Here is a 15,738-nt window from a genome sequence, read left to right as displayed (position 1 = left end):
CACGAAATTCAAACTCACTATTGGCTATATAGTAAGTTTGAGGCCAGCCTGAGATACATGAGGTATTTTCTCAAAAATCAAACACCAAGGGCCACTTGGTAAAGTTGGTGAAGTGTTTGCTTCACCAACATGAGGACCTGAGCTTGATCTCAGAACTCTGTAAAAATGCACGTGTGGTGGAGCTGGAGACAGGATGGTCCCAGAACTCACTGTCATGCCTGTCTGGCCTAATGGTGATCTCTAGGACAATGAGAAGCCCTGTCTCAGAGGAGGTGGGTGGCATTTCTGAGATGACACCCGAGGTTGTCCTCTAGCTTCCATATGAAACCATACACACAATGAACATACACACACATGAGTACATACTCACATTGAAAAAAAAAGCAGTTAGACAAATGCATGCTTTATTTTAGTATGTCAATTATATTTTTAAATGATTACTTGTTCATTCTAATACTGTTTTTTTTTTATTTGCAGAATATTTTTACAAACCACACCCTTGATATAAATGTAAGATGGCTTGCTGTGCTGTATTTTAAACATGGAATTGATCGTTACTGGAGACGTGTAGCACCTCAGTAAGTTCCCTCAGTCCCAATTGTAATCCATTTCAAATTCAAGAATGAGACTGTATCTGTGTATACAAAATGTGTCAAGTGTTTAATTGGGACAACAGAGAAGTTAGCATGATCTTTGTGTAAGGATGACATGGAAATTCGTGAAGCATTTGATACATAAAAGAAAAAAAGTCCCCAAAGTGTGTTAATTCCTGAAGAAATGTGTTTGTGTAGTTCAATAACTATATTATTGTTTTTCTACATGGTTTGTATCTGCCCATCCCACATGCATGCACATGTGTGTATCTGTGTGCACATGTATGGATGGATATATTTGCCTGCCTGCCTGCCTGCCTTGGCTTTTAGATTCTGAGGATCAAGTTGAGTGGCGAATTATCTTAAAGTAAAATGTTTTGATTTTGAAAAGGAAATCTTACACTATGTCCACATTTGCTGAATCTCCATGTCTGTTTTGTATTTCCTCTGGGAAGAGTGGATGAATAGCACATTTGCAGTTTCGTTAGACTAGGTTTTAACTGTGATGTAGGAGTAAAGTGAGCAGATTCATCTTAAGAATTAATTAACACATCATGTAGTTTATGGGCTTGGCAGTTCAGATATGTCTTTGGAATTTTGTTAGAAAATGAATTTGGTGAATAATTAACATAGGGTGTGCTGTCCAGTAGATGGCACTAAAGCTCTGTAGGTTTTCATTTTTTATAAGTAATTTAAATTCTTTTATTCTGAGTTTTTAAAAGTGCCTGTAAAACCTACCCTTGAATGGTATTAGAAGAAATGGAGTATCTTCAGGCTGTACTTTAATGTGAAGCTAACCCTTTTTATTTCAGGGGTAATTGATGATTTGGTGAGAAATGAAGCAATTAATGATGAGAAATTATGTACTTGTTTGTTTGCGTTTTGGGACAGGACTTTGCTCTCTATCTGTGGTTAGATATGTAGCCTGCATGGACCAGGCTGGCCTGGAACTTACAGGTAAACTCTTGCTTGTGCCTCTTGAGTTCTTGGATTAGAGGCATGTGTCGCCATGTCTGGCTAAATTTTACTTTAAGCTAGTTTAAATTCAGATAGCTAAGGAAGGAATCATAGTATTAAATAGTTAAATTGTCCTTAGTATATTGAGAGGAAAGTGGGCATGAAGATGAATGTCCTTACAAAGGAAACAAGGATGGCAGATTTGAAGCACTTAAAACTGTATTTTTATGGTTAATTTGATACAATGCTTATGCTGACCATTTTCATAGGATGACAATCAACTAACTTAAGCTTATATATTATTTTCAAGTATCATTCAATTTAACTGGGTCATAATTAGATGCTATTAGTTTCAATTTGAGATATAGTCTGAATGAATATAATAAAATTTTAATTGGAGATTTTTTTTTTTAAGATTTGACATAAGAATTGAGTATGGTTCACAGTGCATATGTGAAGTAGATACAGTACCACATTCTTCCCATTGTACACAGTGCATGTGTGAAGTAGACACAGTACCACATTCTTCCCATTGTACACAGTGCATGTGTGAAGTAGATACAGTACCACATTCTTCCCATTGTACACAGTGCATGTGTGAAGTAGATACAGTACCACATTCTTCCCATTGTACACAGTGCATGTGTGAAGTAGACACAGTACCACATTCTTCCCATTGTACACAGTGCATGTGTGAAGTAGATACAGTACCACATTCTTCCCATTGTACACAGTGCATGTGTGAAGTAGATACAGTACCACATTCTTCCCATTGTACACAGTGCATGTGTGAAGTAGACACAGTACCACATTCTTCCCATTGTACACAGTGCATGTGTGAAGTAGATACAGTACCACATTCTTCCCATTGTAGTACACTGATGTCTTATTTATGTATACATCAGGCACTTCCCCCCTTTTCTAGTTTAAACATTTTTCAAATGTAAATTCACATTTTTATTACTTATTGAAGACTGTCAACCTACAGGCTGCTGACAAACCCCTCCTCTAAGTGCTAGGATTGTAGACCATCGTGGCTCTGTCATGCACTTTGTGTATAGATCTGCTTTGGGATTCCCCTGTTTGGTGCCACCAGCCTTTTTGTCTTTCTTTTAATTACTGCTTCTTTTTTTTTTTTTTTAAGATTTGACGTATTTCCTATTTTTTTGGATCTGATTTAATGTTCTCTTACTAGCTTGTTGAGATGGAAGCTTAGATAAATCGATGCTCAGTTTCTAAAAAATATTTAGAACTTTCTTAATCTAAATATCTAAAATCCAAGATGCTCCCAAATCTGAAACTTTGGATTGCTGCTATGATACAGCAAGAAGGAAATTCTACAAACTGACCTCATGTTACAAATTTCAGTAAGTATGTAAGTACACTAAAAAGACCATCTAAAGTTACCTTTAGGCCATGTATATTAGGTACGCATGAAACATAAATGTATTTCGTGTTAGACTTGGGTTCCATCTCCACAATATCTTAGGAATATGCATATGTCCAAAAATCTGAAAAAAATAATCTGAAATACTTACCCTAAAGCATTTGGACACGATACTCAACCTGTGTGGACATTTAGAGCACTATGACTTTTCTTGTAACCATGACTTCAGTTTCACAACCTTGATATATATATATATACACACACACACACACACACATACATACATACATATATACATACATACATACATTCATACATACACACACACACACACACACACACATTTTTGTTTGTTTGTTTTTTTAAGACAGTGTTTCTCTGTGTAGCTTTGGCTGTCTTGGAACTCACTCTGTAGCCCAGGCTGGCGTCAGATTCACAGAGATCCGCCTGCCTCTACCTCCTGAGTGTTGGGATTAAAGGCATTGTGACATCACTGCCTGGCTATTTTTTGCTTTGTTTTTTCATTTTTATTCATTCATTATTGATTGATTGATTGATTGGTGGGAGGTGAACCCAGAACTGACCTTGTGTTTTTCTACTATACCCTCTCCCCTTGTTAGCATTTTAAACAGAGCATGGTGGCTCATGCTTGTAATCCCAACACTGTGGCTGAGGCAGGAGGATTGTTAGGAGTTTGAGGCCAGCCTGTTCTACAGAGTGAGACCTTGTCTCAAAACAAACAGAAATCAAGTGTTAAATTTTCTCTGAGTTCTGTCTGTTTATAAGAAAGCGTATTTAGCATACTGCAAGGAACACAGCGGGCATGGCGGTAACAGGACTGGTAACTGGGGTTGCTTTTCCGACCGAAGGTTAATTAACATGGAGATTTTTATTATTGTTTTTCAATGTTTTCTTAGTTTGCCAAAAATACTGTAAGATGGACCATTAATGACTTACTAGCGTTTGAAAACTGTGTGTTTTCCAGTTGGAGATTCTAGTGTTTTGTGTATGTCAATTATCTAAGATTTGTTAATTGTATTGTTTGACTTCTCTTTCTGTTGACTTGTATGACTTTTCCCACTATTTTCTGAAAGATTTGTCAATCTCCACGTATTACATACTTGCCTAATCTTTTTCTGCAGACTTTCTCTGTCTTTGTCTCTGTATTAGGCTGTCATAGATTCATGAAAATTCAAGGTTGTTATAGTATGAGAACTTCCCCTTTTACTGTTAGTGATGAGTTGGGACTTAAACTCTAGTTTGTCTGATATTGATAGAGCCACAGCAGCTGCTATGTGGTTAGTATTTGTATATTGTATGTCCTTTTCATTGGTACTTTGTTTCATTTAGTTATTTTTTTTTAAGTAGCAAATAGCTGTTTTTTCTTTTAAGACTTATTTTGTCTGTGTGTGTGTGTGTCTGTGTCTGTGTGTATCTGTGTCTGTATCGTATCTGAATGTACACATGTGTGCAGGTGCCTCAGGGAACCTGTGGGGTTTTCTGGAGGTAGAGTTACAGGCAGTTGTGAGCTACCTGATATAAATGTTGAGAATCAAACTTTGGTCCTCTACAAGTACAGCACATACCTTTTTTTGTGGGGGGCGGGGGTAGGTTTTGAGACAGGGTTTCACTGTGTAGCCCTTGCTGTCCTGGAACTCTCTCTATAGACCAGGCTAGCCTCGAACTCATAGAGACTGGCCTGCCAATGCCTCCCGAGTGCTGGGATTAAAGGTGTGAGCCGCCACCACCCGGCAGGCACACGACTTTTTCTAGATAATGTAAGACCTTCATAGTAATACTTAACTCTATTTAAGCCTTCCTGTCTCTAATACTGTTGTTGTTGGTACTTTAGTTTTCCACATAACTTACTTGTTTGTTGTTTATTTATTTATTGAGAGAGAGACACAGAGAGAGGAGAGAGAGAGAGAGAGAGAGAGAGAGAGAGAGAGAGAGAGAGAGAGAGAGAGAGAGAGAGAGAGAGAGAGAGAGAGAGAGAGAGAGAGAGAGAGAGAGAGAGAGAGAGAGAGAGAGAGGGGTGCGTGCGTGCGTGCGTGCGTGCGCGCGCGCGTGCGTGCGTGCGTGCGTGTGTGTGCGTGTTCCAGGGATAGAGCTCAGGCTGTCGTGCCTGGTGACACATGCCTTTCTCCACCGAGCTGTCCCATTGGCCCACAGTTGTCTATTTGTAGACTCCAGAGTCATGTAGTAATGACAGTATTCATTTGAATTTAACTTTGTGTCTTTCTTCCCTGGGTGTCGCTTTTCCATCTGCTTGAAGTAGCCGCCTTCAGTTTTACGGATCTATGTGTTTGTTTAGTTACTTGAGACAGGGCCTGTGTAAGCCAGACTGCTGTTCAATTCCCTTATCCTCCTGTTTCTGATCTTGGTTTGTTATCAGTGGATGCCCAGTCAGAAGTACCTGTTTTTGTCATGTTTCAATCTGCATATTTCCACTGACTTACTGTTTCTTGGTTTGAGGATTTCTCTTTGATACTTAAAAAACCAGATTCTAGTTGTCCAGTGAAATTCTCCATCTTGTACATATTCTAAAAACACAATTAAGTGTGGTTTTGGTGACTATAGTGCCTGTTTGTGTTTTGGATTTAGTCACTTCTTTCTTTATTGGGTTATTCCTGATAAGTTTTGGTTGGATGGTGAACATAGTGTAATTCCAATTGGAGAGGCTTTAAGTTCTGTTACCTTTCTCCAGAAAGAATTTATGTAAGCAGACAGAATATGACCTTAAGCTTGGTATAGCTGAGGGTGTTTTTATTGTTGTTTTGTTTTTCCATTTATTGTTTGTCTCAGGTTAGAGCCTTCCTGGGGTTTTAACTCTCAGCTTTGTATGTTTGTCTGCTGAGGTATGGCTTTCTGTGAACCTGAGTTCTGTTCTTCGCCTCCAGCGCTGCAGGGCCTGTTGAAATCCCTCTCTCGCACCTTGGACTCCTGGCTGCTGTCTCAGCGGGTGTCTTTCTGGCTGGGTACCAAAGGAGGACAGAGCGGTTCATCACAGCTCAGCCCTTTCTTGCTGAGCCCTACTTCCTCTGACCTGGCTGCCTGTTTTGTTTTGGGGTTGCTAATTTCTTCAGGCTGTCATACCACAAACTGGATGCTTCCAGATAACAGAATTTTATTCTTTTACAGATTAGGTAGCTGGAAATCCAAAAATCAACAAATTTGCTCTTTTTGAGGGCCTAAAGAATTAGTTTTTGATACTTTCTAGTTTCTGATTGTGGCCAGCAATCTTAGGTGTTTTGTTGCTATGCAGTTGAATGACTCTAATCTCTGCCCCTCTTGTCACATGACCTATGTCAACTCTTGATTCTTTGTCTACATTTTCTTATAAGGAAGGACACTGGGCCAGGCATATAATCCTAGCACTTGGGAGGTTGACATAGGATTTGAGTTCAAGGCCCTCTGGACTTCATAGTAAATTTCAGGTCAGCCTAGCCTATGTATCAATACCCTGTGTCAAAACAAATAACACAACAAAACAGGGAAACACCAGTATCAGAATAGAGCTTATCAGTGCAGAATTTTTTGTCTTAGTGTGATTAAATTTACAAAGACTACAGTATTTCCAAATAAAGTTGTACTCAGAGATACTTGACCTATAGGATTTGAGTATTTATTTTATTTTTGTGAGATATAATTTAGCTCATAATATACGTTTTGCTTAAAATTATTTTATTTAAAATTTATTTATTCATGTGTGCATGCATGCCTGATCTGTGGGTGTGCATATTCCATGGCTTGCATGTGGAGATCTGTGGAGTTCTCTCCTTCTACCTTTTTTTTTTGGTTTTTTTCTCTGTGTAGCCTTGCGCCTTTCCTGGAACTCGCTTTGTAGACTAGGCTGGCCTCAAACTCACAGAGATCCGCCTGCCTACCTCTGCCTCCCGGAGTGCTGGGATTAACAGCGTGCACCACCACCACCCGGCTTCCTTCTACCTTTTTGTGGGTTCTGAGGAATCAAACTTCTCAGACTTGAGTGGTGTTTACCCACAGAGGCATCTTGTTGGCCCTAAAATATTCTTAAAGTTGTATATGTATTTGTGGTTAATCTTTCTGGAGTCATTTGTCTCATAATAGATATATTGTCATAGGCAAGTGGGAAACAGTAAAATGAAGATTAAATTTTAATTTAAAAATAGATTATACAGGGTTGGGTGGGTGCTGCATGCCTGTAATCTTTGCACTTGGGAGGCAGAGGCAATCACATCTCTGTGAGTTTGAGGCCAGCCTAGTCTACAGAGTGCATTCCAGGACAGCCAGGGCTACACAGAGAAACCCTTTCTTAATAAACCAACCAAACAAACAAAATACAAAAGCCAGGCAATGTGGTATTACACATCTGTTATAACACTTGAGAGACTGAGGCAGGAGGGTTTTGAGTCTGAGGCCAGTTTGGACTGTATAGTAGTAAGACCCAGTCTCAAAACCAGATGAGCAAAATTAAAAAATGTCAAAATACTGACCCAATTTAAAATTCAATATGTATAAGGTCTTCTGTAGTAACTTCCCTATTTAGCTCTGTAGTTTTTCTTTGTATGCAGTAAAATTTTTTAGTGTTGTGTTTATCCTTTGTAAAGATGTGAAATGATTGATGTCTGTCTGTTTTGAGGCAGGGTCTGACTATGTAGGTCTGGCTAGCCTGGAACTCATTACATAGATCAGGCTAGCCTCAAATTTGGAAATTATCTTGGGTCTGCCTCCAGAGTGCTAGGATTAAGGGTGTTCACCAGGATGCCCAGCCATCTTGCTTTTATAGTTGTTTTGTTTTAACATTTATTTATTTTCTTTGTGTATGTGTGTGTACACTTATGTGCTGCTTTATGAGTGCCGTGGTGCACATGTGGAGACAGGACAGTTTGTAATAGTTCTTTCCGTTTACCATGGGAGTCCGTGTTGTTAGTCTTGGCCACGAGTGCCTTTTCCTGTTGACTGATCCCATCAGCTATTTAAATTGATTTTTAAAAGTCTTCTAACAAGTATTCGATTCTGAATCTCTTTGCCTGCAAATTTAAAAATTTATTTCTTATTTTATATGTCTGGGTATTTTGCCTGCCTGCATGTCTGTCTGTGAACCATGTATGTTCTTGGTGCCTACAGAGACCAGAAGGTATCAGATCTTGTGGAACTGGATACAGATGCCTAGGAACTGTTGCTTGGGTTCTGGAAATTGAACCTGGTCCTCTGGAGAAGCAGCCAGTGCTTTTAAACAATGAGCCATCTCTCCAGTTCCTACTTGTAAAAATTTATAAAGAATTTATGACAGAAGCCAGAAGTCTTTAGTTATTAATTTCTTTTTTGTAGATAACTGTTTTTATGTTAGTAAAGGTGAGCGTCAACATATTGCATTATTATTCTGGATTTATCTTATTTTCTATAGGTTACTGTATTGTGCTTTTTGTTTATTCCCATTTAAATAATGGCAATTAGAGTCATGTATTTAAAGGTGTTTTATTGTTAAAATTCATAGCAGTTCTTTTCTTGTTCTCTACTGGGTGCCATTCTTCCAATAATAAATTTACTTTTTTTATAGTGCTCTCTCAGAAGAGGAAAAGTCAACATTGCGTGCAGGGCTCATCACCAACTTTAATGAGCCAATCAACCAGGTCAGTGACAAAAAAGGAAAACCATGGACGCTGAGAATACCTTCCCCTCCTTTTTGTTTGTTTTTGTTTTTTCAAGGCAGGGTTTTGCTCTGTAGCTTTAGAGCCTGTCCTAGAACTCACCCTGTAGCCCAGGCTGGCCTCAGACTCATGGAGATCTGCCTGCCTCTGCCTCCCAAGTGCTGGGATTAAAAACATATGCCACCACCACCCGGCTTTTTTTTTTTTTTTCTTTCTCCTTTGGAGATAGGGTCTCTCTGTATTCCTGACTGTCCTAGAACTCACAGAGATCCACTGGCCTCTGCCTCCTGGAGTTCTGGAAGTAAAGGCATGCACCACCAAACAAATTTTGTTTTGTTATTGAAAGTAAAACCTTAGCTGTGTATGGTGGTGCACACCTAGATTTCAAGCATTTGGGAGGTAAAGGCAGGAGGATAGGAATTCATCTTTAGCTACATGGTAAGACCATCCTGAGCTACATAAGATCATGTCTTATTGCCTCTCCCTCACCACCAAAAAGTCTGAAAGTCCCTTAGCTCATTGCTTCTGTTAGTGAGGCCTATACATGGCTTCTCTGCTGGCTTTTAGACTTTGAGAATCAGTTGTAGCTGTTTAGATCATGGTTAGATTTGACAGTTTATGACAAATTTCATGTTACTTTTTAACTTCCTTAGTTGTTAAGACAATATTCTCGGAAATCTTAAAATAATCGCCCTTTCTCTCTCTAGCTCTTAAAAGGTTTTTTTGTTTTGTTTTAGGGAGAACTCATTTGAGACAGGTTCTCATATGGATCCTAGGCTGGCCTCTGCTTATAGTCATTCTACTTCAGCTTTCCAAGTGCTAGGGTTATAGGCATGTGCCACCCCGTACCTGGTTACTGTAGTCTTACTCTTTATAAATTAATTTTTCCTAAACAGGAAAATTTAATACACAGTTTGTTATATGCCTATAACATGGGTGTATTAGACACCAGCAATTAATTTTAATGATTCAGATAACCCATTTCTTTATTTTGAAGACCACAGGATTGGCTTTAGATTTCTGTATCCACCACATTTTCAATTTCCAGTACCCCATGGCAGATAAGTCATAGATCGTATGATTTTATTTTTTCTTAGTGTGATATTTTCTTCTAAGAATAAATTAAATTTTGTGTACAGGTTTAAAATTCTTAAGTATTTCTAAAGAAATACTATTTATTATATTTGATGAAAAATTTTGAATATTGTATCTAGCAGTATTTCTAATGTAGTTTTATTGTGACCTGTTAAGTTAGCAGTTTTTAACCTGTGGGTTGCAACCCTTGGGGTTAGAACAACCCTTTCACAGGGGTTGCCTAAGACTATTGGAAAACACAGATACTTACATTATGATTCATAACAGTAGCAAAATTACAGTTATGAAATAGCAACGAAATAATTTTATGGGTGGGGGGTCAGCACAACCTGAGGAACTGTATTAAAGGTTCTCAGCATTAGGAAGGTTGAGAACCACTACATTAAGTGGCATCTGTTTTATGATTTCTTGCAAAGAAACTGAGGATAAGGGAGAATGGTGCTGTCTACTGGGGGTTGGTGATTGAGGATAAATCATGGCATATTTGTCCTTTTAGTATCTAGTAGCTGATGCTTGTTTCTGTTCTTAAGGCAGTGCTGCTTAAATGTGTGGACAAAGATTGTGCTTATTGCTACAGTTTAAGAACTCAGGAGTATATCTGTTGATAGTGAATGTATTCAAAATTAAAACCAGAACTCTAAAAGGATTAATGAATTTAAAAATAATCTGTACTTCGTATAAATAATTTTTAGAAATTGAGCAATAACTATTCTCAGAACAAGAAAAATTTAATGAGAAGAGTAAACTTTTTTCTCTCTTGCGTGTCTGGTATTGGAATGAGGACTTAGATTTCCACATACGCTTTTTCTTTACTCTCTTTTGATATACTATTTTTGTAAAAGTTACACAGACAAAATGTGACTTGCTGGGGATGGGGGCACTTGCTTATAATCTCAGCACTTCCTGAGGCGGATTGTGAGTTTGAGGCCATTCTGAGTTACGTGTTAGGTTCTCTTACCCAACGAAAAAAAACTCAAGGAAGATTACAAACATAGGAAGACTCACACTGCTGTGTAATTAGGAAGGTTTCATAGATCTTAGAGTCTGTGAACTATACTTTGAGGACCACTATCCTAAGTAGTTTAGTATAATTTTAATCATATTTATTAAACATAGTTAATTCCTAAGAGGTAATTTTTAAAACATGAGTGTATTTTTATCCCTTGCCTTGATTTCATAATTGTTTCTGATGATTACTTTTCTTTTCTCTTTAGATTGCAACTCAGATTGCAGTGCTGATTGCAAAAGTTGCTCGATTGGATTGTCCTAGACAATGGCCTGAACTGATTCCCACTCTTGTAGAGTCTGTTAAAGTCCAAGATGATCTCCGACAGCATAGAGCACTCCTTACCTTCTATCACGTTACCAAGACACTGGCGTCTAAACGACTGGCTGCTGACAGAAAACTCTTTTATGATGTAAGTTATTTAACATCGTTACATTGATTATGAAAATAATGCTACTTCTATAAAGATGACTGTCATTTTACTTGTATTAATGTTTTTGGAACGATTATGAACTCTTTCTAATCTTAAACTGCAGTGATATGAATGGACAGATCACTTAGGTGTCAGTGAGGATGTTTGGTTTGAGATTTTGAGTGTAGTTCAGATGTGATAGGAAATCTCTTCAGGAAAGCAGTGGTAAAGGGAACAGCTAGGCAGGTGCAGAGTTGAAATTCAGGACTTAGGATTGGCATGGTTAGTAGTTGATGACGTAGAGAGACAACTGAAGGATTTCTGTATGAGTTTCTTTTCTTGTCATAGAGATGAAGTGCTCGACAGAAACAACTTAGGGAGCAGTTCTTTTGGCTCCTGATCAGTCCATCATGGCAGGGAAGGCACCAAAGTTGATGTTGGCAGGCATATGTGCTGCAGGCTTTTCAGATCTTGGTGGATCAGGAAGTGGAGAGCTCAGGCTGCTCCCCACCCTACTAATTCTGCTAGCCTGGCCACAGTCCTAAAGGTTCCAAAGCTTTACAAAATAGTACCGCCAGCTATAGAATCAAGTATTCATCTTTTAATTTTTATTTTTTTATTTTTTTTATTTTTTCAAGATTTATTTATTATGTATACAGCATGTTTGCCTGCAGGTCAGAAGAGGGCGCCAGATCTCATTACAGATGGTTGTGAGCCGCCATGTGGTTGCTGGGAATTGAACTCAAGATCTCTGGAAGAGCAGTCAGTGCTCTTAACCGCTGAGCCATCTCTCCAGCCCTAATTTCTATTTTTTAATTTTTGTTTTAGACACAGTCTTTTATAGTCCAGACTGGCCTCAAACTTGCTGTGTAGTTGAGGAAGACCGAATTCCTGCTCTTCATGCCTTCATTTCCCAAGTGCTAGGGTTACGGATATGTATTACCACACCCACATAGTTGAGCCCATGGGGCACATTCCATTCAAATTGTATCAGGGCTCTTAGTCCTTTACCAACTGTTACTTTCTCTACTGTTCTTGGTATGGTTGTGGATCTGGATGTTTTTGACCTTTCAGAATAGGAATTTCGTACTGTTGATGGTGACATTTTGGACTGTACTGTGTGATCCTGCTGAATTTGAAGGTGTTTGTTTTGGTGTTCTTGCTTACCTTTGGTAGTTAAGAAAAACACATAATTAGAAAGTTTATGATAGGGCTCAGAGAACTGGGGTATTTATAGGAAGTTGTTGGTTTTGCGCCGTTCTTTTTCCTTTTCTTAGTGTACTGTATCGCTTAGGCTTTCCCCAGTGAATGGGCTTTTCCCTGGAAGATTGGAGGGTTTCTTCTGCTTCTTTATTTAGCATGTTTGTCTTCTGACAGCTGCTCTTCCTCATGCTTCAGTTCTTGGGTAGAGGTATATGTATATGCACCCATGCTTTCTTTCCTCTTCCTTTTTTTTTAAAGAAATATCTTTATTTTATAATTAATTGAATTTTACATATCAGCCATAGATTCCCCTGTCCTCCCTCCTCCCACCCCCAGCCTTTCCCCTCAACCACCCCCCATTCCTACCTCCTCCAAGGATATTTTGGCACAGCTACACCCCAGAACACCTAATATATTCTAAAAGTTGTAAAGTTGAGATGCTTTATTCATTCCTAAAGGAGAAACCTGTCCATGGGAAGGAATAATTGAAGAGCTGGCAGCTTGTGGAAGGTAGACAGTTTAATGGAGGGATCCCAAGGAAGAGAATCTTTGTAAAACTTTTATTCTTCCACAAAAAGCTAGCCAACTTTTTGTACCTGAAGACTCCTATTTTGTCCTTGGTGCACAGTGGAGTGCCTCTTCTTTGAGGATAGTTTAAGGAATGGGGAGAAGAGAAGCAGGTAGTTCTGGGCTGTCTCCCATGCTGGGTACATTAGTTTTGGACAGGTACAGTGGTGTGTGTGTGTGTGTGTGTGTGTGTGTGTGTGTGTGTGTGTATGTATGTGTGTATGTGTGTATATATGTAGTCTCAGGTACATGTTGGCTGAGGGCCCAGAGTCACTCGAGTTGTGACTACTCTAGACAGCATAACAACAAAACAAAGTGAAGCAGCTGCCCAACAACAAGTGCGCATTGATTCAGTCTCTCAGTAACGGAGGAAGAGGTTCAGAGCAACGCGTGTGGGCTCCTCACTCTGGAGGTTGTGGCATACCTATGGTGGGTTATGGCATTTTTCTTGTCTTCTTTCCTCCCCTTCCCTTCTGTTTCTACTTCCCCTTCCTCTTCTGCAGCCCAGACTGGCTTCAAACATGTTAAACAGCCAAGGGTGGTCTTGAACTCCTGTTCGTGTCTCCACCTCCCAGATGCAAGGATTATATGCATGTCACACCATGCTACTCTTTCTAGATAGTCATGCTTACAAAGTTTAAGCTAGGATTCCGTTTTATTATCTTTATTATGAGCTATTGGTTTAAATACCCTGTCATGTTCATCTAAGAATGCTGTGTAAGAGAAATTCTTTTTGATAATCATAGGGTTGGTTACTTTGTTGTTCATTATCATGTTAGCTTGATTTCTGTTGTTACTTTATTTTAAAACTTTTTTTTCTTTTCTTTTCTTTTTTTTTTTTTTTTTTTTTTGGTTTTTCGAGACAGGGTTTCTCTGTGTAGCTTTGCGCCTTTTCCTGGAACTCACTTGGTAGCCCAGGCTGGCCTCAAACTCACAGAGATCCGCCGCCTGGCTCTGCCTCCCGAGTGCTGGGATTAAAGGCGTGCGCCACCACTGCCCGGCCTTTTCTTTATTTTTTAATTACACTCATGACATTAATTACATTTGTGGTATTCATTGATTACATTCACAGTATTCATTCAGTAACTATATTTATGATATTCATTAATTACATTAATTGTATTGATTTATTACACTCATGATATTATGTCCTGATACTACTGTCCATTTGTGGGGCTTTTCCATCACACAAAACAGAGGTTCTGTACTTAGGAAGTCATTGCTCTATATTCCTTTCTTCTCCATCTTGAGATAATGTCTAATCTTTCTGTCTCTATGAATTTGTATATTCTATATAATTCATGTAATAACAAATTTATTTATTATTGTATTTGTCCTTGTTTTGAATGTAAAAACATTTTATGTACAAGTGCAGGAGAAATAATACACAGATAGTTTGAACATAAAAACAGGTTATAATTCAAGAGTCCAGGGTCATTTGAAACTGGAAAATATTTTCTCTGTAGAAAATAGTAAAAATGATAACATTTCCCAATAAGCCCTTTTAAGCCAAATAATAGCTGAATTATACATATAAATATTGATTAGATGCTGGGATACAGAAGAAACCTAGCTTTACTTGTTCAGAGAACTATGTTTTATGATGCAAGTTGTGTAAGTGAGATTCATCTTCCCCTTCACTGTTTGATTTACGGCAGACATTTTTCTATAGGCTAATCCATAATCTAAAAAGATTTTAGCCTCCCCTCCTGAACGTACAGCCAGCATTTTCTTTCATCAGCTTGATACAGTACAAATTCTTATCCTAATAGTGAAATGTTTAACTAAATCTTGCCCAGTGATTGGGCCAAACCAAAACTCAGTCATCCTAGGCTCCCTCCTGCTAGGTAGCCTTGCTGGATCTGTGGTTTGCAGTATGACTGTCCTTTGCTTTATGTATAGTCCATTTATGAGTGAGTACATACCATGTTTGTCCTTCTGAGTCTAGGTTACCTCACCCAGGATGATATTTTCTAGTTCCATCCATTTGTCTGCAAATTTTATGATGTCATTTTATCTGCTGAGTAGTACTCCATTGTGTATATGTACCACATTTTCTTAATCCGTTCTTCAGTTGACGGGCATCTAGGTTGTTTCCAGGTTCTGGCTATTATGAATAATGCTGCTGTGAACATAATTGAGCATGTATCTTTGTGGTATGATTGAGCATTCCTTGGGTATATTCCCAAGAGTAGTATGGCTGGGTCTTGAGGTAGATCAATTCCCAATTTTCTGAGAAACTACCATACTGATTTCCACAGTGGTTGTACAAACTTGCACTCGCACCAACAGTAGAGGAGTGTTCCCTTTGCTCCGCATCCTCTCCAACATAGACTATCATTTGTATTTTTGATCATAGCCATTCTGACAGGTGTAAGGTGGTATCTCAGAGTCATTTTGATTTGCATTTCTCTGATGACTAAGGATGTTGAGCATTTCCTTAAATGTCTTTCAGCCATTTGAGATGTATTTTTGCCGGTCTCAGTGGCACACGCCTTTAATCCTAGCACTTGGGAGGCAGAGCCAGGCGGATCTCTGTGAGTTCAAGGCCAGCCTGGTCTACAGAGTGAGATCCAGGAAAGGCACCAAAACTGCACAGAGAAACCCTGTCTTGAAAAACCAAAAAAAAAAAAAAAAAAAAAAAAAAAAAAAGATTTATTTTCATTGTATATATATATGTATGTTTTGCCTACATGTATGTATGTACACCGTATGTGTGCCTGATGTTCTTGGAAGTCAGAATTGGACATCAAATACATTGGAGCTATGGTTAACAGATGGTTGTAAACCACCATGTGGACTATGAAAATTGAACCTGGGTTCTCTCCAAGAACAAGTTCTCTTAACTACTGAGCCACCTCCCCTACAGGGCCTCATTTTGTAGC

At 38.6% G+C, this 15,738-nt stretch overlaps 1 protein-coding gene across 2 annotated transcripts in view; it reads left to right on the top strand.

Annotated features, from left to right (window-relative positions):
* Ipo11 (importin 11) overlaps positions 1 to 15,738 on the top strand; it is a 176,280-nt gene that overhangs the window by 12,774 nt on the left and 147,768 nt on the right. For both annotated transcript variants that reach the window (XM_052743242.1, XM_052743241.1), the window contains exons 3-5: positions 478 to 578; positions 8,480 to 8,552; positions 10,880 to 11,083. In XM_052743242.1, coding sequence (XP_052599202.1) covers positions 478 to 578; positions 8,480 to 8,552; positions 10,880 to 11,083 — 378 coding nt within the window. The remainder of the gene's footprint in view (positions 1 to 477; positions 579 to 8,479; positions 8,553 to 10,879; positions 11,084 to 15,738) is intronic.

This window comes from Peromyscus californicus, unplaced genomic scaffold, assembly GCF_007827085.1.
Source record: "Peromyscus californicus insignis strain IS unplaced genomic scaffold, ASM782708v3 Scaffold_18__1_contigs__length_77618521, whole genome shotgun sequence".
Lineage (NCBI taxonomy): Eukaryota > Metazoa > Chordata > Mammalia > Rodentia > Cricetidae > Peromyscus > Peromyscus californicus.
This window is presented reverse-complemented; position numbering and strand designations above follow the sequence as displayed.